Source organism: Camelus bactrianus, chromosome 24, assembly GCF_048773025.1.
Source record: "Camelus bactrianus isolate YW-2024 breed Bactrian camel chromosome 24, ASM4877302v1, whole genome shotgun sequence".
NCBI lineage: Eukaryota > Metazoa > Chordata > Mammalia > Artiodactyla > Camelidae > Camelus > Camelus bactrianus.
Genome location: NC_133562.1, coordinates 2,907,395 through 2,933,762, shown reverse-complemented (window position 1 = coordinate 2,933,762; position 26,368 = coordinate 2,907,395). Strand labels below are relative to the sequence as shown.

The window sequence follows — 26,368 nt, the reverse complement described above, 5'->3', positions numbered from 1 at the left end:
GGCCATATATTTATAATAATGAAAAGTCAGAAACAGCATTGCATTTCTAAACAATAGCGGATTAGTTAATGTATGCTACCTCAGTACAAAAATTCATTTTGCTACCATTAAGAATAACATTATGGAAGATCATTTAATGATGTATCCAAGCTTAGGATATTAAGTGGAAAAAAACTGGTATAAAATAGTAAAGCAATATGTTAAATTCTATTGTTTAAATTACATATATGTGTGTGTGTGTGTGTGTGTGTGTGTGTGTATGTATATATATATATATATATATATATATATATATATGTAAATATATAAAACTAAACTACATGGTGAGATAAATATATTAAAAAGTGGTATCTCCCCAGCTAGTGACTTGAATTTTTCTTTCTGTCATCTGTCATAGTCTAATATTTCCCCAAGGTACGTATACTGTTTCTATTTATAAAACAAAAAAGAATAAAAGATATTTTTTTCTTCCAGAGGGAAAAGGCCCTATTTAATAAATATCCTTCTTTTTTATAAATGTATTGATAACCAGTCAGTGGTATAATTCAAAACTATGGCCTTTGGGACAAAGTTTCTTCTTTTGTAGGAGTAAATGGAAACAGGGAGGTGGGTTTGGCTAAGCCAGGCTTCCCAAGGCTTTGTATGGTGGGCTCAGCTAAGAGGCTGAAATGTTTTTTAGAAAGTTCTTTTGGAGGAGACCTTCCCACAGGAGGGAAAGCCTGGCCAGTTCCCCTCTGGAGCCTGCACCAGACACCCCTTGGTTTCCAGGCGTCTGCTGAACTGAGGCCAGTTCATGTCATGGGAGGGGCTGCACTTGGGAATGTTCTGCTGGGACCCGCATTTCCCAACTGGAGTGGGCATTTAAAGTGATGGAGGGGTGGGGGCCAGGAGCAGTTAGGAAGTAGTGCAAAGCAGTCCTGGCAAGTGCCTGCCTGCATCACGGCCACTCCTGGATGAGATCAGAAGGTGTATACCAAGGGAGCTCTCCTGGAACCCTCCACAGCCACCAGAGCCTGGTGCATTGGCTTCGCTTTGATCCTGGCTACGACCCAAATCTTACATTTTTATTTTGCTTTTGTCTTTGTCAGCTCAAGCTGCTGTGACGAAACAGCAAAACAAAGCAAACAAACAAAAAACAGACTGGGTGGCTCACACAACAGACATTTTTTCTTAGCCCTGGAGGCTGGGAAGTCTCAGACCAAGGTGTCTGCAGAGTGACTGTTGAGGACTGAGTTCCCAGCTTGTAGAGGCCACCTGGTCTTTGTGTCCACATGGCCTCTCCACTTGTGTACATGGTCTCCCTTCTTCTTCTTATAGGGGTGCTAACCCCGTTATGGGGATCTACCTTCGTGACCTCATCTAACCCTCATTACCTCTCTGATGCTCCGTCTCCAAGTTCTATCACCTTGGGGATTAGAGTTGCAACACAGAAATGTGGAGGAGACAACATCCAGTCCAGATTAGCCTTTAACACACCTGGATGTGACAGTCAGAATTAAAGGAACGATTTAATTTATCAACAATCTTAGGAGATCAGCCTTCAAAAAGAACTTATCGAATTTATCAGACTACAGTGGGCCCTTGAATAACGTGGGGCTTAGGGATGCTGACCACTCACACGGGTGAATGTCCCCCCTGTAACTTTTGACTCCCGCCAAAACTTCGCCACTGTTGACTGGGAGCTTCACTGATCACGTAAACAAAATACGATTCACACGTATTTTGCATGTTATGTGTGCTATGTCCTGTGTTCTTACAATTAAGTAAGCTAGACAGAAGAAAATGTCCCTAAGAAAGTCATCAGGAAGAGAAAGTACGCCTACAGCACCATGTTGTATTTATCACTATCTTGCGTTTACATCATCTGGTTACCAGTGCATTGTCTGTCAGTCCCTGCGCCAGTATTGTTTTATACGATACAAAACACTGTAGATGCTGTATGGATTACTACCCCTTGACAACAATAATGGAAAGATAATGCGAAAAATAAATTCATATGTATTTACAGGTGTAACAACTCATGCACTGATAATGAGTAAGCAGCAGTCTGATTGCTCTAGGGTCGCCTAGTGTAATGGGTGCTTCACCATAGCCAAGCCTCTGCGCTCATGAATGGATTGTTACAGAATGTTTATGGCATACAGTATTGTGTCCTATTCATAAGACAGTATTGGAAACATTGATATATTTAAAAACAATACACCTGTTGATGATAGTCTGCTGTTCAGCTTCTCCAATTATTAGAGAGAGAGGCATGCTGTACAGTAATGAAATTCTTCCATAGCAAAGTTATAAAACAGTAAGGAAACAAACACATTGTTAATTTGATATTCACTATCACTCACCATATGCCTGTCAGGATAGGCTAGTATCTACATATATTTTATGCATTGATGACATACCTCAATTTTTCTAAATTATTTTCTATATTTCTGGGCCATGCGGTTCATCTGCAAGTTTTTTCGAGTTGTTGCAGTCCTCCACAAATTTTACAACGTATTTATTGAAAAAAATCCGCATATAAGTAGACACACAGGGTACAAACCCTTATTGTGCATGGGTCAACTGTATATTGAGAGTAAAGGGGTCCTGCCTATCAGACCATTGTTAGTTTCCATGAGTTCTTGAGCTCTTTTGAATAAAATATTCTGCCTTCCCAGTTGTGAGCCTCTGACCGTAAACCCCCAGCTGCCCTACTTCCCACTGTGACCTCACCTGTTCCTGAGCAGTGGGTGATTTACCGCATTCAGTTGGAACTTAATTCTTATTAGAGCTTTTTGGTTCGCTGGGTGATTCACTCAGTGGCTTTATACTTGGGATTTAAAGGTGGATTTGTAGAGGTTCTTTAATCCAGTGTTGCCAAGTCCTTAAGAATCTGGTGATCAGCGTTTGTTAAGCATTTGGATCCACTGAAAATACATTTGTTCATTTAATTCCTAAGCAGTCTACACAGGCCTCAGCCTTCAAAGTTTTAGAGGCATAGGTAAGGTGGTGCTTCTCTCTCATAGTCATTACCCTAATAGTAACGTAAGCTGTTGGGTAAATGACGCTCTACAGAGGATGCAGGAGGGATGTCAGTGGGAAGGTTCCCACGTGTTGAGCGATTGACTTTAAAATCATCATGTAGAATGTGAATGATGTTCCCAGTTGGGAGGAGAAGGCTGAATTGTTTTAACAGAGGTGAAGGGGAAGGGGAACAGTTACCAAATTCTCTTTCCACCCCTGGTCTGAGATGTCAGCCTAACTGGAGATGATCAGAATTAAAAAAAAAAAGGGCCAGAAAAGTCAGCCGTCTGTGTTCGGGCAGCACCGCCCTGAGCAGGGCCTCCCTGCTGCACCCGTGGGGCACGCCCACCCTCACTGAGGAAACGACTGTTGGATCCTGAGGTTCTTGAAAACCTGAGTCATGCACACGCCATCTGCTTGCTAATCAGTTTCCCAGATAGATTTCTTCTCAAGGAGTTTTGCACTAGCCTGCGGACGTGCTTCTGCTTTCTGTGACTGTTCTGCTTCTAATTGCAGAATATAAAAGAATGTTTTCCTGGCATCACATATGTGTGCATGTATGTGACATTTTCTTTTATGAATGTAGTCAGGAAAAGTCAGTACCCAAATGATGCCTTCCTAGGATTCAGATAGGCTGTTTCTGGGACCAAAAGCTGAGGATGAAATAATAGGATGTGGACACCGAAAGGAAGTGATACCTCTGAGACCCTCTCTCAGCGCACAGGGACTTGGCTTCCTCCCACGTCCCATCGGTGCACAGGCCACAGGGTACATTGTAGAGATCTGACAAGGTACTGTGACGTGCATGTCTGCTTGAAATACTAGTGTATCAGAGTATTTCATCTTCCTATAGTACTTTGTTCCTGTAAGACGCTTTTCACACTTTTTAAAATAGGTTGGGAGGGAGGGTATAGCTCAGCAGTAGAGAGTGTGCTTAGCATGTGCGAGGCTCTGGTCCCATCCCCAGTACCTCCACTGAAATAAAAATTAAATAAGTAAATAAACTTAATTACCTCCTCCCCCTGCCAGAAGAAAATCTTAAAGAAAATGAATTTTTAAAAAATAAATGAAGTAGGTTTGATATAATGAATGAGGGTGGATGAATTGTCTTTTAAAGGAATTTCACATTGCGTACAATTGGCAGCATTACAGTGCAGTAAAGGAACGTGTGCTTTGGGTCAGGAAGGACTGGACTTGAACATGAGCTCTGTTTTCTTGGGCACCTTAAACTTACTGACCCTCCCTAATTGTGGGACGAAGTGTAAAGATAGTGCAGGGTGCGACGATGATGGAAAATCACATTTGGGACATTCCAGTCTCTCAGGAAATGGTGGTAGTTGATTGAGATTCAGATTTGTGGGGGGAAAAAAAGGGAATTGGCTGATAGTTGAGTGCTTTCTCCTGCTAAGTCACTCCTCAGATGTGTTTGGTGGCATGGCCAAAGTTGTGCGGTGAAGAAGGGTACCAGGAACAAATCCTTCAGTGGAACTCTGGGTGAAACGGCATGAACCAAGTCCCTTTTCGCCAGAACCTTCTAACACATTAGCACTGGAGCTGCTGCCCTGCTGCCCTGGGCTCTGCCTGCCCCGTGGGAGCAGGTGCTCTGGGCGCATGAGCAGGAGCTGCCCCTTCCCCTCCCGCACTGGGAGCCTGTGATTAACACACACACACACACTACTGTGTATAAAATAGATAAACAGCAAGGACCTACTGTACAGCATGAGGAACTGTATTCGATTTCTTATAATGAGCCTAATGGAAAAGAAATGGGAAAAAATTATACATATGTACATATATGTATAAATGAATTGCTTTGCTATATACCTGAAACTAACACTGTAAATCGACTGTGCTTCAATAAAAAATAAGAATAAAAAAAAAAGGAAGAATAGTTATTCCCAGGGCCAATTTATGACTATTGTGGGCCCCAGGCACTTTCATCCATTAAATACATTTAAAATTACAAAAAAAAAAAAAAAAAAAAAAGAATGTCCATTTCTCACTCCATTTTGGCTGCAGAATATTGAGCTGTTTCTCATCTGAGTTGGAATCTGAATCTTGAAGCTGTTGGCTTTGGGGAGGTTTTCAGTACAACTGAATACAGCTGCCCCGTGTGCTTTGTTGGTAAACATAGCAGGTTCTCCTGGCATCTCTTGTTTTCATAACCTTTCTCCTTACAGTATTTTTATTAGCATTTGTGGAGTTTCAAAACATTTATTTTTGTTTGTTTGTTTTTATTACTTTTACTTTTTTGTTGAAGTTGATTTCATTTGTAGTCGATTTACAATGTTGTTTTAATTTCTGGTGTACAGCACAGTGATTCAGTTGTATATATATATATATATATATTCCTTTTCATATTCTTTTTCATTATAGTCCATTACAAAGTATTGAACAGAGTTCCCTGTGCTGCACAGCAGGACCTTGTTGTTTATCTGTTTTATATGTAGTAGTTTGTATCTGCAAATCCCTAACTCCCAGTTTATCCCTCCCCACCCGTTTCTCCCCTTGGTGACCATACCTTTGTTTTCTATGTCTGTGAGTCTGTCTCTTCAAAACGTGTCTTAGCGGAATAAAGGGTTCTTGCCACAGTAGTCATTTTATGGGGCTTTTCCTATTTATGGAAGAATATTCTGCAGGTATACATCACAATGGTAACCTGCTCAGAAAACAGCTAATTACAAGTTAATTACTGTTCATTAACACACAAATTGTCAAGTATGTGGTGATTAAGACGTATTTCATTCCTTAATTAGTGTTTGTCCTAACTGCTGCCACCTAGACCCCAGCCCCCTGCTGGGGGGCGGTGTGAGCCGTGCCTGCTCCCCACTCTCACCAGGGCCCCTGGGCTGCAGCATCTGCTTCCTTGATTTAGACACTGACTTTTGCCATCTAAGAATAGTGTATTCCTCTCACGAGCACCCTTTTGCTTTATTGTGCTGATCAAAAAAAAAAGGTTTTACTTTGATTTTGTTTCTTCCTCCTCCTCTCTCCTTTCCCCCCTCCCACCCTCACCAGCTTCCAGAGACCTCCTGTGGGTTCCTCTGGGTTCCTAACCCCACGTGCACCTGGAGACGCCCCTGGATGCTCACATTCACTGCCTTTCTCCCTACTTTTGGATTCAGTGATTCTGAGTCCCGTCAGAAGCCAGGAGGGCAGTGATCTTTCATACAAATGAAAGTGATCTTTAATACAAAATTTTTGCTTTGAAAAGATGCACAAATGGCCTTGAAATAACTCCCCCAGGCCCCTCCATAAAGGGGCTGTGCCAGGCAGTAGGCAGTGACCAGAGGGATGTCAGGGTTAAGCCACGGGAGATGACAGTCTTCTGGTTGCTCGAGAGCCTCCTGTTAAAATGAACACCTTAGATGCACTGACCGGCCCTGGGCGGAGGGGAGCAGTCATCCCAGCACTCAGTTCTCTGCACACTGGGGACACCAAGTGGCCAGCGCTTTGGGGGAGGCTAAGCCAAGGTGACCCTTTACCTGTTGGACATCTTCCGTGGTGACTGAGGGCTTGAGGCTATGGGAGAGACTCGATCTTTCTCGGCGTTCACATTGTGTTCCCACCTTTACTCTTACACGGCAGCCTCGGTTGCTCAGCATTAGGGGCCCCCAGCCCACTTACTTTACTAGGAAGTCACAGAAGCCACACTGAGTGTGGCTGCAGTGCCACCTGCATTTGCTGCTCAAAGACGGTGTTGCAGATCCTCATGGGGGAGTGTTTTCCAAATTGCCTTTCAAGGAATGTTCAAAGGCACTAGTTGATCAAAAGGGAAGAAGCTCTGGTTTAAGTCAAGTTGAACTCATTTTGTGCTGCAAGCCTTTCAGAGCCGGGGAATCCGGGGGGACATGGGGCAGGGGCAGGTGCCTGGCTGGAGCGTGGACATCACTTCGGGCTTTAGCACAACATCTCCTAAGTCTAATGTTCACCGGAGCACACTTGGGAAATCCTGATATGTACCAATGGAAAAAATAGAACATTCCCTGACTCCATCAACCCTTTAGATATGGCTGTTATTCCAAATACGAGAGAATCGAATTGCTTCGTACCAAGTGCAAGACAATTGAATTGCTTTGTACCTCCAGAAGGGTGTGGGGAATTAGATGTGGCAGTGAAATATAACCCCGCCTCGAGCAGGAGAGCTATTCTAAGCTGTTGCCTCTGTCCTCTGCATTGTGTGCTTAAAACAGATGCGTGGTGTGTTGTAAGGGATCAGTGGGGACACACTGGGCTGTCACATTAGTGCACTCAGAGCTGCATGTAAGAAGCAGAGGGATTCACGCGACAGTTTTGTACCTTCAAAGATAATATTTTCTTTGTAATGCCTTATTTATTTGCAAAGCCTTACCCTATCCTGAACTTTCATTGTCATTCTGTACCTGGTGTTTGATGATTGAGGATAGGTACTTCTCGGGGCTAACACCTGACACTTCTGTATGGTCTGTGGCTTCCTGCTTATCTGCGCTTTTCCTTATAGCTTTCCTATTTTCTCCCATCTGCCTTCATTTTCTTACCTATTCCATTTTGTGGAATGGGCGTTTGAGCCGAGATTATGTCCCAGCACGGTATGTTGGGTGTGAGAGCACAAGTGACTTGTCTTTTTGCTCATTAGTTGCTATCGAGAGGATCTCAAATTAGATTTAATGTTCAGTAAACCATCTGGACTTGAGAGAAAAAAAGACGAAGTCATTTCAGAACAGCCTAAATGAATAAGCATGACAAAGCCCCAAGAATTATCTCTATTGTGCATCTTCCTGTCCTTTGAATGCCTTCAACTTAGAGAAAGGTGGTTTTTCCTTTACTTCGATGACATGTCCTTGCAAACAAATGTTTCAGAGCTCTGTTCCTGATTTCTTTAAGGTCATTTGCATTGTGGTTTTGCTCTGATTCTTCACTGCAGAAACTTTTCTTTTCCTGTATATGTTTTTGTTTTTTTATTTCACTTATTATGAAAAAGAAACCAACAGTTTTTTTACTGAGTACTTAGCTTTTTATTTAAACCAAAACCAGGCAGGAGCTACTAGGCTGTGTGGGAGGGCAGAGAGGCAGCACACAGTCCCCTCCGCCCCGGCACTGGCAGATGACCTTCCAGCGCTCCTGCCGCAGTGAGCATCGGTGATGGTCGGCACACACCTTTGCTTGCCTCACGCACAGCAAGGGGACAGGCAGCATACAGATCTGACTTTGCTCTTCCTGGAGGCAGGGAGCACCAGGTGTGCTGCGGTGTTAGCATGTTAGCATGTTTGGCAGACTCTGAAGGGAGCCTGACGTCGGACTCCTCACAGGCTGACATCCAGGATGGCTTTTCACAAGCAGAGGAGACAGCGCTAGTCGGTGGTATAACCAGTGGTTTCCTACCTGAGAGCAAATGGCTTTTCCCCAAGGCTCCAAAGACCCTCAGGCTGCAGCATCTTACCTCCTGAGATGTTGTTTGTTGAGTGATTGAATGAACATTGATTCTCTCTGGTGTGCATGTCTTTACATCCCATGACTGCATATAATAGCCGGGAACCACCAGCAAAAACGAGGTCGAGTCTTCCCAGTGGCCAAGAGTTTGGACAGAAATGGGTCTCGGTGTGAATCCAAACACACTAATGCTTCTCACTCGTGGCCATTATGTTTGGACCATCACAGTGAGCGCTGGGTCAGTAAACGCTGGACCGCTGCTTCTGTGGGAAATAGAGCATCAGTCCCGCGATGAGAGCCTCCGGTCATGACATTTTCATCCACCGATTGGTGCACAACCTGGGTTTATGTGTGTTTCTGTGAGGACACGTATTTAATGGATATACTGATCATTAACAGTGAACTCGGCCAGCAGCACTAGGCTCAGGCCTGAATGAAGCTTATCTAACACACGTTTTCTCTGCAAGACGCATCACAGTCTCCTTGTGCTTGGGAACGCCGGACATCACTGCAGCACCACGCTGGGGGCCTCACACAGCAACGTCACCAGTAAAAGGCACAAAAATGCAAAGAATGTGCAAATGTGGACTGGGATAAGGACGCTTGTTTGCGTCAGGAGAGGGGAATCTGGAAACCAGAGCCTCTCCATTCCCGACCTCTGTTGGGATGTGGACACCAGTCTCTGCCACTCTATCCGTGTCCACGGTGACCAAGCACGCTGTGCAAGTATTGGTTTGGGGGTTTTAGATAAATTATCAAGTAAGCAACTTCACAAACTCAGGCCAACAAATAATGAGGATTCATTATATTTTCTATTAATTAAGCCAAATTAAAAAAAAACCCACAAAACACGGAAAACGTAAGATGATGTAAGATTAACTACTGTGCAATGACAAAATTATACTTTTCCTGTATCCCCAACTCTCATTCTTCTTTTGATTTTCTCCTACCCATGAAAACTATAAAAACCATCCTTAGTTTGTGGACAGTACAGAAAAAGAGGTTGGGGCAGATTGGGCCCATTTGCTGTAGTTTGCCCACTCTTGTCTTAAAATTTATATTGTTAAAAGTATGTCATGTCAGAGGGAATCATGTGCTGTTTGTCCTGTGACTGGCTTACGAGGCTCAGGGTCATGTCCTCCTCCAGGTTTATCCATATCATAATGTAGCGTTGAAAATTTTTTGCCTTTTTTAAGGCTGAATAGTTTTCCATTGTATGTGTAGACCACATTTTGCTTATCCACTCATCTATCAGTGGACGGGTGGGTTCCGTCCATATTTCAGCTGATGTGATGACTTCTGCTGTGAGCTGCACAGTTTTATGGCATGCTAGGTTTGTGCCTCCACCACCCCCGTAGTTTTAGGCCCTTGGAGCATTGACTGGCGGATAATAGCCGTTTCATTTTGCGGGAAACACGAGTAGATGAGCGATTGAAACTACATGTCTTCTATATTGGATGTGTTGGTAAAAGTCAGACGAAATGAGTGAATAATGAAAATCTTTCTTAATTTTCCAGGTGGTTTTTGAAGTCATAACTTCTGGACATCCAGGCTACCTCGCTATTGATGAAGTCAAGGTGTTGGGACATCCATGTAGTAAGTTGCCTCAACTTTTCAACATCCGGGTCCATCTTTGGGGACATATTTAGGTTACAGATTAAAAGAAGGCACTACAACCTGGAGAAGTCGTCCTGCCCAGAGAGTCCCTGATGGGTCTCTAGGTGCTGCTTTGCTAGCCCAGAAGTTCAAAAACATGTATTTCGTGTGTGATGTCATTGTACATCTCTAAGTGTCTTTAAAATGAAAATCAGGAATGGGGGCTGAAGGAACATGTTGGTACGCTCAAATAGCCAAGCCCAGAATAGAGCTTCGGGAGCTGAGTGACCATAACTCAGCAAATGTGTGTCTGCGTGTGTGCGTGGGTGTGTGTGTTCATGTGTGTTTGTGCAAGAGTGTGTGCGTGTTTGGGTGCGGTATTTCCCATAAAAAGTAAAGTGCTCATAAAAAGTAAAGAAAGTCATGTTTGCCTTTTGTAAATTCTAATGAGTGGTATATACTGTACAAATGACTCTGTATGCTTTTTTTCACCCACTTAATATTTTATTTTGGGTTCAATCCCTTATATTGTACCATATGAATATACTACGTTCTATTTTTCTATGCATCTACGAACTTTCAGTCCCCACCCCCAGTTTTTGTACGACCATCGCGGCTCCCATGAGCATCCCAGCGTGCACCTCTGAGAACCTGCGCGGGGCTCATCGCTAGAGGCGGCATTGCTGGGATACGGGATAGAAACTTTTTTAGTTTCACTAGATGCTGCCAAATTGCTATGAAAAGTATCTGAGCAGTTGATATTCCCACCAGCATGGAAGTTTTATTTGCTCTATATCCTTGCCCAAAATTGATATTGTCAAACTTTAAATCTTTGAGCATCTTAGGGATGGCAGCCCGCCTTATTTTAAGGTTCCCCGGCAATAAAGAGAAATTGGCCCATTCAGATGATTCTGGATCTCTGCTGAAGGTCCCTCCCCAAATTCATAAGAGAATGATTGTGTCTACAGTGATATTAGAAATACAGACTCAGGCAGGAGTTCTGCTTTTGCTGCACGGGTTGAAGAGATGGTGTGCTCGCTCCCTGTGGGGGTTCCGGAGAAGCCTGGGTGGTTGTTATCCCATGGGGTATCAGGACCCCGTCGTCTGCTCCCGTCCAGTGGGGCTTTGCCCTCAGATCTTTAGCTGGTGCTCCAAGTGCAAGCCCGACAGTCACCCTGTTCATTACCAAGGCAGACGTTAACTTTGTAGTACATTGCACTGGCCTTTTCTTCTGTCAGCAAGACCTTTGAGTTGAAGAGGAATCTATCCCCCCTTTTCTTCCCGAAAAGACGAGTAAACAAGCACTGCTGTATCTAATGGGAACAGCAGGGCAAATTTAGGAAGCAGAATATAATTACCTGAGTTGGAACTTGGCCAAATCCTCAGAGTAATAGCCCCGGGCTTGGAAAAATGCCATGGGAACTTCTAATGTGTGTGATTGTCCAAGCCTCTGATTGGCCTCTTACCAGGCGATAAAAAGACGATAATACTGTAGGCATACTACGTGCTGATTGCTCCATTTCTCAGAGCAAAACTGGCCATGAGGCAGGTGTCACTGCTGCTCTGGGTGCAGGTGCAGTGGCCGCTGGCCAACAAAATAGCTCCTGAAATGTAGTCACTCCCATCCCACAGGATTTGAGTCACTGCCTTCAGGAAGATAGAAAGACTTAACGTTTTTTCCTTCTATCAGAGCCTTCCTGAAATGTGTCTCCTGCAGTTTTGTTCATTTCTCCCAAGCCCAGCTGCCTGCAGCCATAGAAATGGCGTTTATGGTGCGTCCTTTGGAGAATACTGGTGCTAATACCTAATTGGCTTTGCAAAGTGCTGTTGGGAGATACAGAATCACAGAACAGGCTCTGTCCTGAGGTGATGGATTGTACCATGACGTGTTGCACTGTGAGCTTTAAATGGTTTTGATGATAGCCTTTCTGTAGTTATTTTTTTCCTGAATCTCGAAGTTTATGGGGAAAACATGCAAATAAAGATTTTAAAGAAGGAAATCGTTTGGTCTTAAAATGGAAAGCTTTCTAATTTGTATTCTAAGGAATTTCCTATCAAGACTTCTAAATAATAATCAATTATTTTGAAAGGCTGCTGCTCATTAAATTTACATTGTAAAGGAGCATAAATATTGCATATCTGAAAATGTGCTTTCCAAAAAGATGCAAAACTGCTCAACTGTATTTACTTTGCTCTAAAGGCTCCTGTTTGGATTCATATAGGTTTATGAGTAGGCATTATGACTTTTTTTTGAAAGTAGCTTTTCTGTTAAGATTATACAGTTGCTCATAAAATTGATTTTCGTGGAGGGCTGGTGAGGTGCAGGATCAGCCTGAAATGTAGAGATGGCTGTGCAGAACCAACAGCTCTCTGGCTTCGGACTACTTCTAATGAACAGAGATGATTTTTGTCATTTGGTATACAGGCAAAAAAAAATATATTTTGAGTTTGGTTCAATAATCCTAGTAGGAGAAACTGAAGAAGCATTTTTTCCACTTCGTAATGTTGTCTCCTGTTTTTAAGTCGGTTGTAACTTATGCACATGTGGGTATTACTGTGATTACTTTGTGGTGTATTTTGATATCTGACAAGCCTTGCAGCATTTTAACAGCACATGTCATGCAATTCATCCACTCCAGGGGTAGGCTTCAGTGGTTTTTAGTATATGCAAGAGTTGTATAACCATTACCACGGTCAGTTTCAGAACATTTCCATCACACCAGAATGAACCCCTGTCCCTGTTTTAACAGTCATTCTCCATTTCCCCCAGCCCCACCAGAAGCCTGGGCGACCACTAATGTGCGTTCTGTCCCTGTGGATTTGCTTTCTCTCCGTACTTTGATTCAGTGCGACCGTGGTCCTGTGTGTCTGTCTGCTTCCACTCAGCATAACATTTCGTGGTCCATCCAGGTTGTAGAGTGTATCAGTACTTCATTCTTTCCTAAGTCTAGTAATATTTCATTGTGTAACAGACCACACTTTCTCTTTATTCATCAACTGGAGGACAATCAAGTTGTTTCCAGCTCTTGGCTACTGTGAGTAATGCTGCTGTGGACATGTACGTACAGGCTTTTGCATGGACATTTGCTTTCAGTTCTCTTGGTTGTAGACTCAACAGTAGAGTTGCTGGATCACATGGTATCTGTATGTGTAGTATTTTGAGGAATTGTGAAATTGTTTTCCAAACTGGCTGCACCATTTTACACTCTGAGCGACACGATATGAAGGTTCTAATTCCTCCATGTTCTTGCCAATGTTTATCATTATCCGTCTTTTTGAATCACAGCCATCCTTGTGGGTTTGAAGTGGAATCTCTTTGTGGTTTTAGTTCTCTCATGGCTAATGATGTTGAGCAGCTTTTCATGTGCTTATTGGCAACTTTTATGTCTTTTTTTAAAAAGTAACTATTCAGATCCTTTTCCCATTTTTAACTGAGTTATTCATCTTTTACCATTGGGCTCTAAGAGTTTTTTAAATATATCTGGATACAGGTTCCTTTCAGATACATACTTCTCCCCAGTTGGTGGGTTATGTTTTCATTTTCTCGATGACGTCCTTTGCGGTACACAGGTTTTCATTTTAGCGAAGTCCCATGTTCTGCTTTGTCACTTGTGCTGCTTGCGTCATTTGCTGTTAATGCTTTGCTCATCCAAGATCAGAAAGGCTTACACTATAATTCCTTTAAGAGTTTTATAGTTTCAACTCTTACATAGAGGTCTGTGATCTGTTGTGAGTTAATATGTATATATGATTTAAGGAAGTGGTGTAACTTCAATCTTTTTGCATACGGATATCCAGTTACTCCTGCCCCACATGTTGAAAGATGTTCTTTCCCCACTGGAGTGTCTTGGCCTCTTTTGTTGAAAGTCAGTTGATATAAATGTAAAGGCTCATTTCTGGACACCTGGTTCCATCCCGTTGATCTACCTGTCTGTCCTCTGCCAGCACCGCACTTTTTTGACACAAACTTTGAAGTAAGTTTGAAATACGGATCTGTGAATCCTCCAACTTTGTTCTCCTTCTTAGTCTTGTCTTGTCTGTTCTGGGTCCCTTGCCTTTCCATATGAATTTTCAGAGAAACATACCAATTTCAGCCAAAAAGCCAGCTAAATTTTTGATAGGAGTTGCTTTGGGTGGGGGGTTATTGCCATCTTAACAATATTAGGTGTTCTGATCTATGAACATGGGCTGTTTTTCCTTTTATGCGCATCTTCTAAAATTTCCTTCAATACTGTTTATAGTGTTCAGGGTACAAATTTTATATTGATTTTTGTTAAATTTATTCCTATGTGTTTTATTTTGATGCTACTATAAGTGGAATTGTTTTCTCAATTTCAGTTTTGGATTTTTCATTGCACATGTATAGAAATACATTTTTTTGTGTTTGATTTTTGTGTATTGACCTTGTTTCCTGAGACCGTGTTGAACTTATTTATTATAAGCTCTGATTTTCCTGGATCCTTAGGATTTTCCAAACTGTCTCTTGTTTAAGCTGAGTTAGTTTTACATCCTATTTTTCAATCTGGATGCCTTTTGTTCTCTTTCTTGCCTAATGGTCATGGCTAGACCTCTGGGCCACGGCTGAGTAGAAGTAGGAAGAACACACATCCTCGTCGTGCCCCTGTCTTAGGAGGGGAACTTCTAGCCATTCACCATTAAGTGTGATGTCAGCTGCGGGTTTGAGTTTTTCTTAGATGCGTATTATCAGGAAGGACATTCTTTTTTATTCCTACTTGTATGAATCAATTATGAAAGGGTGTTGGATTTTAGCAAATGCTTTTTCTTTATCTAGGTAGGAGAAGAGAAAGTTCTCCCTGACCTTCTTAGGGTCCCTGGCTGGGTCTGAAATTTAAACTGGCAAAGACAGACAATGGGGAGGAAAGCATTCAGATGTATTTCGTGTGTGTTTTATGTGACACAGGAGCTCTGTAGGAAATGAGGACCCAAAGAAACAGACCTGAGTGTCTTTATTGCCAGTTTTGAGTGTATTTATGTTAGTTTTGACGAAGAGCAGGCATTCGTGGAGGAAAATGGTATGTTAAAGACTCAACAGCAAGCGTGGTAAACACGTCTTAAGACGTGTGTTCCAGTTCTTCTCAGTGTCCGTTTGTCTTTGGAGACAAGGATGCTCTTCCCTCTGGTAAAGAGAGGGCACCTCTCACATGACAGTTTGATGATCTGTTTCAGGGGAGACGGCGGGGAAAGGTCAGAGTGACCTTCTTGCTTCTGCTGTTTTCTCAGACTTCAGCTTAAAAATATCCAATGTGCCAAGGTGTCATGTTTTGGGGTGGCATTTCCTGAACCTCATCGTCTATCAGATTATCATGTGGTTTTTCTTTTATTCTGTTAGTAGGGTGTTTTCTGTTGATTGATTTTTGGATGTTGAATCAACCTGACACGCCTAGGATAAATCCCACTGGGTTATAGTGATCGTTTTTACATGTTGTCATATAACATGTTAAATATAATGTTATTTGCATATGTGATGCCTTGAATGTTGAAATCTAAAAATTGCACAGAATCATGCCTCATTATTTTTCTGCCAATTTGGAAACATAATAATATAATGAAAAAGATTGAAAAAACCCTCATAAGCCCATATGCCGTGTAATGGATAAAATGAATCCAAAATCCAACACTACTCTGTGTTACTACTTTGCAATATGAAATAAGTCAGCAGTCTCTTTAAACATTTAACAAATGCTGAGTTTGTAATATGGCTTCCTAGTTCAAATTTATTCTTACTTTACAAAACAAAATTAATTTTTCACTCATAGATTTATTTGCATACTCAAACATCACTTGCCTACTTTCAAATTTAGATTTTTATGAAGACGTTAAACAGTGTGATTAAAAGAAGAATAACAGTGGCAAAAAAAAAAAAGCGGAACTGTTTTCTGAATTATGTTCTGTTGAATGAAGACAAACGCACGTGCTTCGGTTGAGAGATACTTAGGATTCAGAACTGGCGTTTTAAACATGGAGGAGCATAACTTGGGTTTTTCTCCAAAGGAATATCATTCTTCTTCAGGATGCGGGCGACCGATCCAAGTTATTTTTATATGGTGCCCGGCTTATTTTTCTTTGATAAGAATGGTGAATCTATTTTTCCACTTGACAGATTATTCCATTAAGGTCCATTCTTACCTTTCAAGCAAAACATAATAGTTTTGTCTTGAAACATGTTAAAAGCCTCCTGCTCACAAGAGTTACTGGCCTCTGTGGCACTGTAACTTCATTCAAGTAGCGGGGGCAACATTAATGATGCTCTCCTACAGGGTGAATGTAGGGGCTGAATGAGTTAATGTACATAATGGATTTATAGCCATGCTTAGCATATTCTAAGAGCTCAATGAATATTATTATTATTGTTATTGTTATTGTTATTATGCGTTTCAGGCCCACTAGAGTTAATTAGCTGCAGATTGTAACCCTGAGTAGCTAAATAGATTGATTTCTTAGATGGGGTAATTTAACAGTGTCCATTTGAAAAGTAAAAAAAGTATTATTTGCAAAATAGATTTTTTTTCAGCGTTAGAGTAAGCAGTCCCAGGCATTCTTTTTGTATATATATTTTTTTATTGAAGTAGAGTTAGTTTACAACATTGTGTCAATTTCTGGTGTACAGCATAATGCTTCACTTGTACATGAACATACATATATTTGTTTTCATCTTTTTCACCATAAGTTACTACAAGATATTGAATATAGTTAGTTCCCTGTGCTGTACAGTATGAACTTGTTGTTTATCTATTTTGTGTATAGTAGTTAGTATCTGCAAATCTCGAGCTCCCAGTTTATCCCTCCAGCCCCCTCTTCCTGCCCCCGTCATTCTTTTTAGCAGAAGTTGGCTTCCTTGTTTGTGATGCTGATGCCAAAGACAGAGAAGCGATGATGGTGCAGTTGTGGAGGGCGGGTGGGTGGACGGGCCTCCAGCCTATCTCAACCTTTGCCATTACATTAAAATGTAAATGAAAATACAAGAGGGTTCAGCACAGTCTGCTCTTGTCCATTTCAGGTTTGCACTTTGATCTCGCAAATGACTGTTCTCTGATTTTGTTGTTAGTATTTCGAGGCAGGCTTTGAAGAATCAATAATACGAAACATCTACAAAAAAATTTGCATCCTGGTCAATGATCATTCCAGGCTTTGGGATCAAAGGCTGTTGTGAGATCAATTAATAACCCGAAAACCTCTATTCTTTTAAAAAAAAACAAACTTTTTTTCTTTTTCAGTAAGGAGCCACAGAATATGGCAGAAATGAGAAAAATGGGAGAGTTGTACTAAAAACCTTTTGATATTCATTGAAGATGTTTAGTTTTTAGAAGTCCTGCAGATTTTAGAAGAAAGCTGGCATAGCACTTTGAAAGGGTGTCCAGGAGACAAATGGGTCTATAAATTTGCAGAGAAAGAGAGAATTTTTCTTTTCGAGTATTGGATGGATTGAAATTTTCCACTCTAATGGTGCCCTGTGTTAAAGTTAAGGTAGTTTGGCAAGGTTCAGAGCACGCAGCTCAGCTTGGGCTTGAAACTTTTCTGGCTGGAGAGCTCTTTTTCTTGGGATCTTTCCCAGTTTCCAGTGATAGATCAGTTATTTTAAATAATAATGAACCCTTTTGAGGCTAAGTACCAGGCACGCAGAATGACTTGGCATTTTCTTCTCTCATCTGTATTCCAAGTCTATGAAAGAGGTGCTATTTTTTTAATCCCTATTTTGCAAATTAAAAAAAAAATTCCCACTAAGGCTTGGGTTTAGGAACTTTCGCTTCTGTTCAGAGGTAGTAAGAGCCTATATTGAAGTATTGATGCTGGAACACCGATGTGCCAAAATCCCACTCTCAAAATAGTATCAGCCTCCCGCTGCTTCCCAACTGAAAACAGCTTCAGGGTTCATAGCACCAGGCAGGGAGAATCCAGGCCTCTTACACCTTACGAAAGATTATATAGGCTGTTCACGTTTATGAAAAAACTTACAAATGCCATCAATTATGCATAAATTATGCTAATATCCAGCAGTTCAGAAATACGTTATAACATTAGAAAAAAGAAAACTACGTGGGTAGGTCACCCTTGCTCTTCCAAAATAAGTCTCCTGACATGCCTGATAAAGAATGAACCTAAAAATTTCAATAATGAAATTCATTTTTAGTCCGTGAGATGTTCCACACTGAATATGTTTTAGCTTTACCCGCGTGCTAATCAGAAAGTGTGGGGCCTTCGCAGGGCTGCAGGTCTCTTTCCGATGATGGTCACAGGAGGGGAAAGGCCGCCACCGGAAAGGGAACCTTTCCTGCACCCCTGTATGGACCGGAGGAGAGGTGGACGCAGGGCTGTGCTGTCCCCGCGACACCCCGATGAGCCCTTCTGGTTGAGAGAAGTTAAGGGAAATCAAATGTAGTGCCTGAGAAAAGCAAGAGGGATTTGGAAACTTTTGGCAGCCCTGGGAGGTGGGGAGGGAGGAAAAGGAGGAAGGAGCAGTCACAGGTGTGGTGCAGGGGAGGGAGCCACGGCCCGAGACATGAGTGAGTGGCACGTAGAAATCTTTTAATGGATAGTTAGGGGAGACTTTTTCATTTTTAGTATGTTTTTATGCTAGTTTGAGAATTCCTTCTTTTTTATTTAATTTTATTTGATTGAGTTATAGTCAGTTTACAATGTTGTGTCAATTTCCAGCGTAGAGCACAACTTTTCAGTCATACATGAATGTACATATATTCATTGCCACAATCGTTTTCGCCATGAGCTACCACAAGATCTTGTATGTATTTCCCTGTGCTACACAGTATAGACTTGTTTATCTATTCTACATAGACTTGTCAGTATCTACAAATTTCGAACTCCCAGTCTGTCGCTTCCCATACCCCCTGCCGCCTGGCAACCACAGGTTTGTATTCTATGTCTATGAGTCTGTTTCTGTTTTATATTTCAGTTCATTTGTCTTCTTCTTCTTCTTCTTTTTTTTAGATTCCACATATGAGTGACATATGATATTTTTCTTCCTCTTTCTGGCTTACTTCACTTAGAATGACATTCTCCAAGAACAGCCATGTTGCTGCAAATGGCATGATGTTGTCTTTTTATGGCTGAATAGTATTCCATCGTATAAGTATACCACAGCTTCTTTATTAATTTTTAGTATCTTAACTAAATGGGCATATACCAAGGATGATACTCAAAATACTTAACAACGCTTCCGCAAGGCTCTGAAGTGACCCTGGGCTTAACCAAGTGGGGTGACACTGCAGACCAGGGCCTTGAGTGTATAACACGCCTTTAACCAAGTTATCAGGAGAGCTGACTGCACACCTAACACCTGTTAGAGACCCAGTGTGTTACAGCAGCCTGTGCCCCACAGTGACCTGTGTTAGAGATCCATATGTTTCAGCAAGAAAACAGCTCTCCGGCTTCCGAAGTAGTCCTGTTAATTTAGTCACATCTTAGGTTCTTAATGATCTCTACGAATGCTGGGGACTTCTGGTGCCGGTTAATCTAAAATAATCATAGCCATACATTTTCATATAGTCAGTTTGTTCACTGTGTCAGAGGTGAGGTGGGAGAGGAGAATTCTCCAGAAGTCAAAATCACAAATAAACAGCTTTCAAGGATGTGGCTGCGGCTGTATTCATTAAATTAAATAACGTGAATTCAGGTTACTTAAGGCGTTAAGTGTCTGAAGGGCGGGAGGCACTGACCCCGAGCGTTGCTCATTGCGCGCACAGGTGATTAAGGCAACAGTGTATTCCCGACAACCCCAACAGGGCGTGTCGTCCTCCCAGGGCTGTACACGTTGTGTCTGAGGGGGGACAGGTGACACTGTGGGGGTGCCACAGCAAGCCAGGAGAACCCCTGAAGCTTTCTAGAGGGAAGAGCATTCGAGAAGGGCCTTTGGAGCAGCTGAAATCCCAACAGTGTGACAGGGAGCTGCTCTCGGTAGGATGAAGGCTCGGGCAAGGCGGACGCTGCGCTGCAAGGTCGCCAAGGCAGTGCGGCCTGGTGGGCAGTGCCTGGGCTTTGGGACTGGGCAAACCACGGTTTCCAGTCAGCTCAGCCTCTGACGCTTACTGGCCAAGGACCCAAGTGTAAAATGGGGGGGGAAAAAGCCTTCCTCACAGAACAGTTGTGAGTAACTGTTCCTGGCACATGAAGTGTTCAAAAAAATGGTGCCTTTTCCCGTTTGCTAAAAACAAGGGGTCTTTCAGCTTCTCGGGAACAGAGAGTAGAAGAGACGTTCGATTTGGGGACTTTTGCCCCTAGACTCATTCTTGACCAAAGATAAGTTGAGTAAGTTAATGAGAAACCGTTTGTTGCATTTTCAGTTAGTGTGCTAGTATTAGAAACCATGCCTCACAGTTAACACTGCTTTTTTGGAAGTTATTTAGGACGTTCTGCACGCTAAGCAGCGTGAACACATTGTCTGAACCGCTGGAGGTCTCCAAGTTAATATCGGGGGATTTCTGTGTGTTATTGATATTAAAGTGCCTTTTTCTTGGTTTTGGGGTAGTAATCTCTGTCCACTCCTAATTAAGTTCCTCGCAGGCTAATATCAGTGCTTGTTTGTCATCTCTGCGTGCTCAAGGTTGGGGTGCCATTCTCTGAATGTGTCTAGACGTGGTCTAAAGACATGGGGGAAAACGGGCAAGGCATAAAAAACATCTTCCCGTTGCACAGGTTCTCCATCCCTCCCAGAAAACACCACCGTCCTGTTTTCTTCCTATTTTGCCTCCTGACCTCCCCCCACCCCGCCTCTTGCTAACCTCCCGCTCTGTCCTTGTTGTGATGGGGGAACGTTTTCCTAAAAGTAGCAGTTACCGTAAAATTGAATTCCCCTCCTGTCACTCCAGCTCCTTGACACGTGTTTTCAGCATGCTGCCGAAATTGGTCTGTGTGTCTCAGATCAAATAGAATTACCTTTTATTTAAACAGCTGTCCCCCATGGACAGTGAAGGTTATGAGACTTAATGCTGTTTAGCAGTTGAAATCATTCTTTCTTCTCGAATTGGAAATAAGAATCAGCAAAAAGTGTGGCACTCTCCCAGTCCCAGCGTAATTTCAGTCTGTCTATAGGGATGGTATTTTTGGTAGCTGGGAAATATTACCCGAGTACTGCTGCGTACCAGTTAGTGGTATTAAAATATATATTACTCACAGCTCTGTGCTTGGCTTAAAAAGTTTCCTTGGCAACATCATTTAACGTCTTACTGTTCTTTTCATGTTGCTAGTATAAATATCTAATATGTTTTTGTTCAAAACATCAATTAGACTTCAGTATAATCTTTATTAATACAGATCTGTTATTACAAGAAGACTGCTGAGCGCCGATAATTTGCACAGCAGGAACAATAAAATATCTTCTTTCTGTTTGGTTCTATCCTGGAAAGCTTGGCTGTGTGTTCTGTTCCAGAGCACACCAAAGGCTTCCACAGTACCTTTTACCATCAGAATGCAGTCTTTAAAGCTCTTAGAGGCAAAAGCCTTATTTTCTTCAAAGGTAAACAAAGCAGAAAGTCCCGAAATTGCAGATAGAGTCAACATGTCCCATGGGAGTTGCAGATCTCCACTTTTAATCTCTTTAATTCTTCTTTCTCTGTGTAGCCAGAACTCCCCACTTCCTGCGGATTCAGAACGTGGAAGTCAACGCGGGCCAGTTTGCCACCTTCCAGTGCAGCGCGATCGGCAGGACCCTGGCCGGCGACAGGCTCTGGTTACAGGTACAGCGACTGGTGCTCACGGTTCAGCGAGAGCCCGTGGGCGGCGGGCGTGCGGGTCCCCCAGGCCGGATGGGGCCCAGAGCCCGGTCGGCCAGAGCCCGCTGATGGGGGAGCGGCAATGTTAGGGGTTTATCTGCCTCCTCTCCTCCTCCACTGCGAGTGGCCGGGCTGCCAGGGGCTCTGGACAGGCTAGTTACTGTACGTCGCGATTTCCCTCCTGCATCTGCTCAGCCTGGAAGATCTTGTTGTCAGACTACTTTTCGAGCGGTGTGTCAGAGTCCAAAACATAGGACCCTTCCCGCCCTCTTCGCTTGAGGAAAACTCAAAGAATCACACACACACGCACATACACACACACAGGTTTCCAGGCTGTTTCCTGATTTTCATGTCCACCGAGATAAGCCCAAACTTAGAAATTAATAGAATTACTTAAATGTCCATCTTTTAGTTTTGAGCATTGAAGTGGCCATTTTGTAGTGTAATCACTATTTGTGGGTCTTGTTTTCTTATTTTCCAAACTCTGTGTTTCGCACGGCCGGCAGTCTTGGGGCACATACAGGGTCTGGCGGGTTCTGGCAGAATGAGCGAGACTAGGTGACCCGTCCCCGCTAACCAGCGTGCCCCCCCTCTCAGCCTCTGGGCTCCGTCTCCCGTGTAGAATCCTCCAGTTTCATCCTGGTTTCTTCTCGTTGAGTATTCATCTTCAGACTGCTCGTTCTCCACCTTGACTCGGGTTCATTTTACCGCCTTTCCTTCCAGATCCGAGAGTGGGTTTGCTTTGGTTTGGTTTTGGTTGATTGTTTACTTCCTTTAATTTGCTGCCGAGCCGCCTGGTGTTCTGACCCTTCCGCGCGTCTGATTGCACGTGTGGCTTCGGCTCCCTGCAGGCCCACGGCTCCCCGCCTCCCACCGGTGTCTCTACCCTCGGCGTCCCGACCGTGGAGATGTGTCACATGCTCCTGGAGATGTTCAGTTTGAAATCCCTCCTTCCCTTTCACCGTCACAACTGGAGTAAATGGTCCTTTTACCCCTCCATTTCTGGGGGACGTAGAAGACAGCCAGTGTGCTGTCCCGGGCTTCGTCAGTACTGGGTCGACCAGTGGGGGAGCCTTCTGGAGGAGGCTTCTGAAATCCGGTGGGGCCTCTGCACACAGCGCTCTCCCCTTCTACCTCGATGTCACTCTCTTTTCTTTCTCACGTCCTGCTGTCCCCGTCTTCAGGACTTATTTTTTCATCCTGCATCCAGTTGTCTTAGCTCCCTTATGCTGGAGACTGAGAAGTGTTTTCTCAGCCAGGGGGTGTTCAGTGTTCGGTTTGCTCAGGGTTGACCAGCCATGGGAACCGAGGGGACAGCCGACTGCAGCGGGCATTTTCCCAGTGCGGTAACTGCCTCTTCAAAATGCAGCTACTCTTGTCTCTGATGTCTCTGGAAGTCTTAATTTTTCTTGGAAGAGTATTATTTTGCTTTTGATATTTGTTTTAATGTTGAGAGAATACAATATAAAGTCTAAGCTGTGGCCTCAATGGTCTTAGACATGCCTAAGAATTTGCAGGCAAGTTGAAAATACCATTTGCCTTTTTTTTTTTAATTGAAGTCTAGTTGATTTACAATGTTGTGTTAGTTTCTGGTGTACAGAACAGTGATTCAGTTATATATATATATATATACACACACACACACTCTTTTTCAGATTCTTTTTCATTATAGGTTGTTACAAAATACTGCCTGCAGTTCCCTCTGCTGTACAGTTTGCTTTTTTCATTTGTTTGTTTCTGCAGACATCCTGGACTTCGGATGCTCCTGCTTAAACTCGAGCACTCCCTTGGGAACTGAGGTCTTTGCCTGCTTCCTCTTACAAGTGGGAGGCTTTGTTTCAGAGACTGCATCACGCAGTGGGGAGAGAGCTGGCTACCACCCTGAGGGTAGCTAAAGGAGAGCTCCCCGTCCTGATGCCACTACGGCACGATGTGGAGAGTTATAAAAAAAAAAAAGAAGTCTGGTCTACACCAGATTCTGATTTAATTGGTCTGGGGTAGCCTCAGTCCTGTTGAATTTCCCATGTACGGGGTCTGCATGTTGCTCCCATGGCTCTCGAGAAGGGTCGTGTCGAGGTGGGGTGATGATAAACATAGAACTGGGATGACCTTGAAATTCTGAGTGACACTTAGTTTGCCCTGGACTCAGCCTGCTGTGTGGTTTCTGGGTCTTTGTGATGTTGGAATAGTTTTAGTGGTAAATAATTTATGTCGTCTGATTGGATAGGCATCATGTGGGGAGATGTTTATTTTATTAAGAGCTGATGAAATGACTAGTGTCCTTCGCTTGCAAGGATGGCTTCTATTAACCTGTCTTTGTGCGAGATGGTTTCCAGCAGCACGAAGGAATTGCAGCAGGGATGGTTTCCCACAGCCCTCCTGCTGCCTTGCCGGGCCCTGGCCCTTTGCTTCAGGCCATACTTTAGACGTTCTGGGGAGAAGAGGATGAGGGTATAGCTCAGGGTTAGAGTGCATGCCTAGCATGCCTGAGGTCCTGGGTTCAGCCCTCAGCACCTCCATTAAAAAATGAATAAACCTAATGACCTCTCCCCACTGAGAAAGAAGATAACAATAAAAAATAAATAGAAGTTATGGGAGAAGCAGACCTGGAGTCATAAACCAGGCCTCTCTAGTCTAGAAGTATGAATATGGACTTTTCTTCCTTACACTCTAATGTTCTAACACTTTCAAAAATGCTTTTCCAAGCTCACTTGGCTCCTCAAAATAATTCTAAGGTTCAGGCAGAAAATTGAATGAGAAAAAAATTTTTTATCATTTGAATCCTCCCAATAGTAAGTCAAGATCTGGAAGTCAACAATCCATCCTCTATTTGGGGAACGTAGATATTGTGGCGTGTGGTCACTGGCAGCACTTCGGGTCACCATCTTCTGAGTTCTCCCCTGGGCCTTTTGCAGAGTTTCGTGGTGTATCCCATGGTCTTGTACTTCTTTACAGATGAGGAGTTTGAGGTGCAGGATTGTCCAGCGTCAAGCAGGTAAATGGCATAACCGGGAAGAGTACACCCCTGTTTCTTCACCACTGATTAATTCCACTCTGCAGTGCTGGCTTCTCATTTCCACAGCTAGGTGACTAGGCAGCAGGCACCGAGCACTTTGTTAGAAGAATTTGGACGTGACCGACAGAACATGATTAACATCCAGGCGCTATCTTGACAAAAAAAAAAAAAAAAAAAAAAAAAGTCCATCTGTATTACATGTACGTCTTGATCCACATCTTTGAAAAATGGCCAGTAGTTTGATTGTTTCAAGATACAGATTAAATATGATTGACGTCAGAGTCTTCCACAAAGACTTAACACACATAAATCTGATGGTGACACTAATGAAGAAATGTTTATGATTAACAGGTGTGTCCCATCTGCTTCCATTTCTCCATCTCTTCCGTGGGCCACACAGGTCATTGCTAACACAGAATCAGGTTTTCTAGAGTACGGAACAACAGGATAAAACCCAGCTCACGAGCATCCGTTCTCACACTACAGAGCACTTAAAACACCTCCCAGACGACGTACGGTAGGAGGGCACCGTCTGTGATGCTGTTTTTATGTACAGAACTGATGTGCATTGAACCTTGCTGAGTCTTACCAGACATGGCGATCTGTGCAAGCTGTACTGTCACCATGGGAGACACTCAGATGAAACGTACTTGTAAAACCATTCAGGCACCTAGATCATGACTGTATATTTCTTGCTATTAACTTTCTGATCACTTGTGGAGCCTATATTTTGAAATATCTTAGAGTATGTTTATATATAAGATACTAAGAAGAGGAAATAGAATTTTAGATGTTCATTTTAAGACTTACATACATTATTTGCTGAGGGGCAGTTTCTGAGTTACAGATTTTTATTCAGTCATTGACCCTTTAAGCCGTGTATAATTGTATTAAAATTACTATTGTCCTTTCTTAAGTCTTTAAAATTTTACTTTCATCCTTGTGCTTGTTTCTCTTGGGAATTAATATTTATAATACATATTTCAGCTTTTCAATAGATCACCAGAGCTAGAATTGACATTTGTAAACCTCAAGATGGTCTGTACACAATCTTCTCCAAGGAATACGGGCCAGCTTGCCCTCCTCTGCATCTGGTGCAATCTGAGGCATTTGTAGTTTCTGCCCTTCAGTGCACTTATGACACGTTGTAGAGGCTCCTCCAGTCCTTACTCGTCTTACTCTGGGACTCGGTGGGCTGGGGCTGCTGTAACAAAGGTGCCAGAGGCTGGGTGGCTCCAACAACAGACATTTCTTTCTCATAGCCCTGGAGGCTGGCAGTCTGAGATCACGTTCTTGGAGGGAACCAGTTACCTGGTTTGCAGACTGCCGTCCTCCTGCTGCATCTTTGCGGCATCCTCTGGGCCCTTCATCCTTCTGTAAGGGTTCTAATCCCACCCTGGGGGCTCTGCTCTCATGACCTAAGTCTGATTACCTCCCAAGGGCCCCACCTCCTCTATGATCACACTGGGGAGTAGGTTTCATTATACGAATTTGGGAGGGAGCAGGGTACAGACATTCAACCTACAGAACTCAGCTACCACAGCCGACTCCAAAGTTGGGAGGAAGTGAAGGTGGTTTTGCCTCCAGGACAAAGGGT

General features: G+C 43.1%; 1 protein-coding gene across 2 annotated transcripts in view; it reads left to right on the top strand.

Moving 5' to 3' along the window:
* Positions 1–26,368, top strand: part of PTPRM (protein tyrosine phosphatase receptor type M) — a 605,027-nt gene that overhangs the window by 240,539 nt on the left and 338,120 nt on the right. For both annotated transcript variants that reach the window (XM_074352449.1, XM_074352450.1), the window contains exons 4-5: positions 9,933–10,011; positions 21,604–21,719. In XM_074352449.1, coding sequence (XP_074208550.1) covers positions 9,933–10,011; positions 21,604–21,719 — 195 coding nt within the window. The remainder of the gene's footprint in view (positions 1–9,932; positions 10,012–21,603; positions 21,720–26,368) is intronic.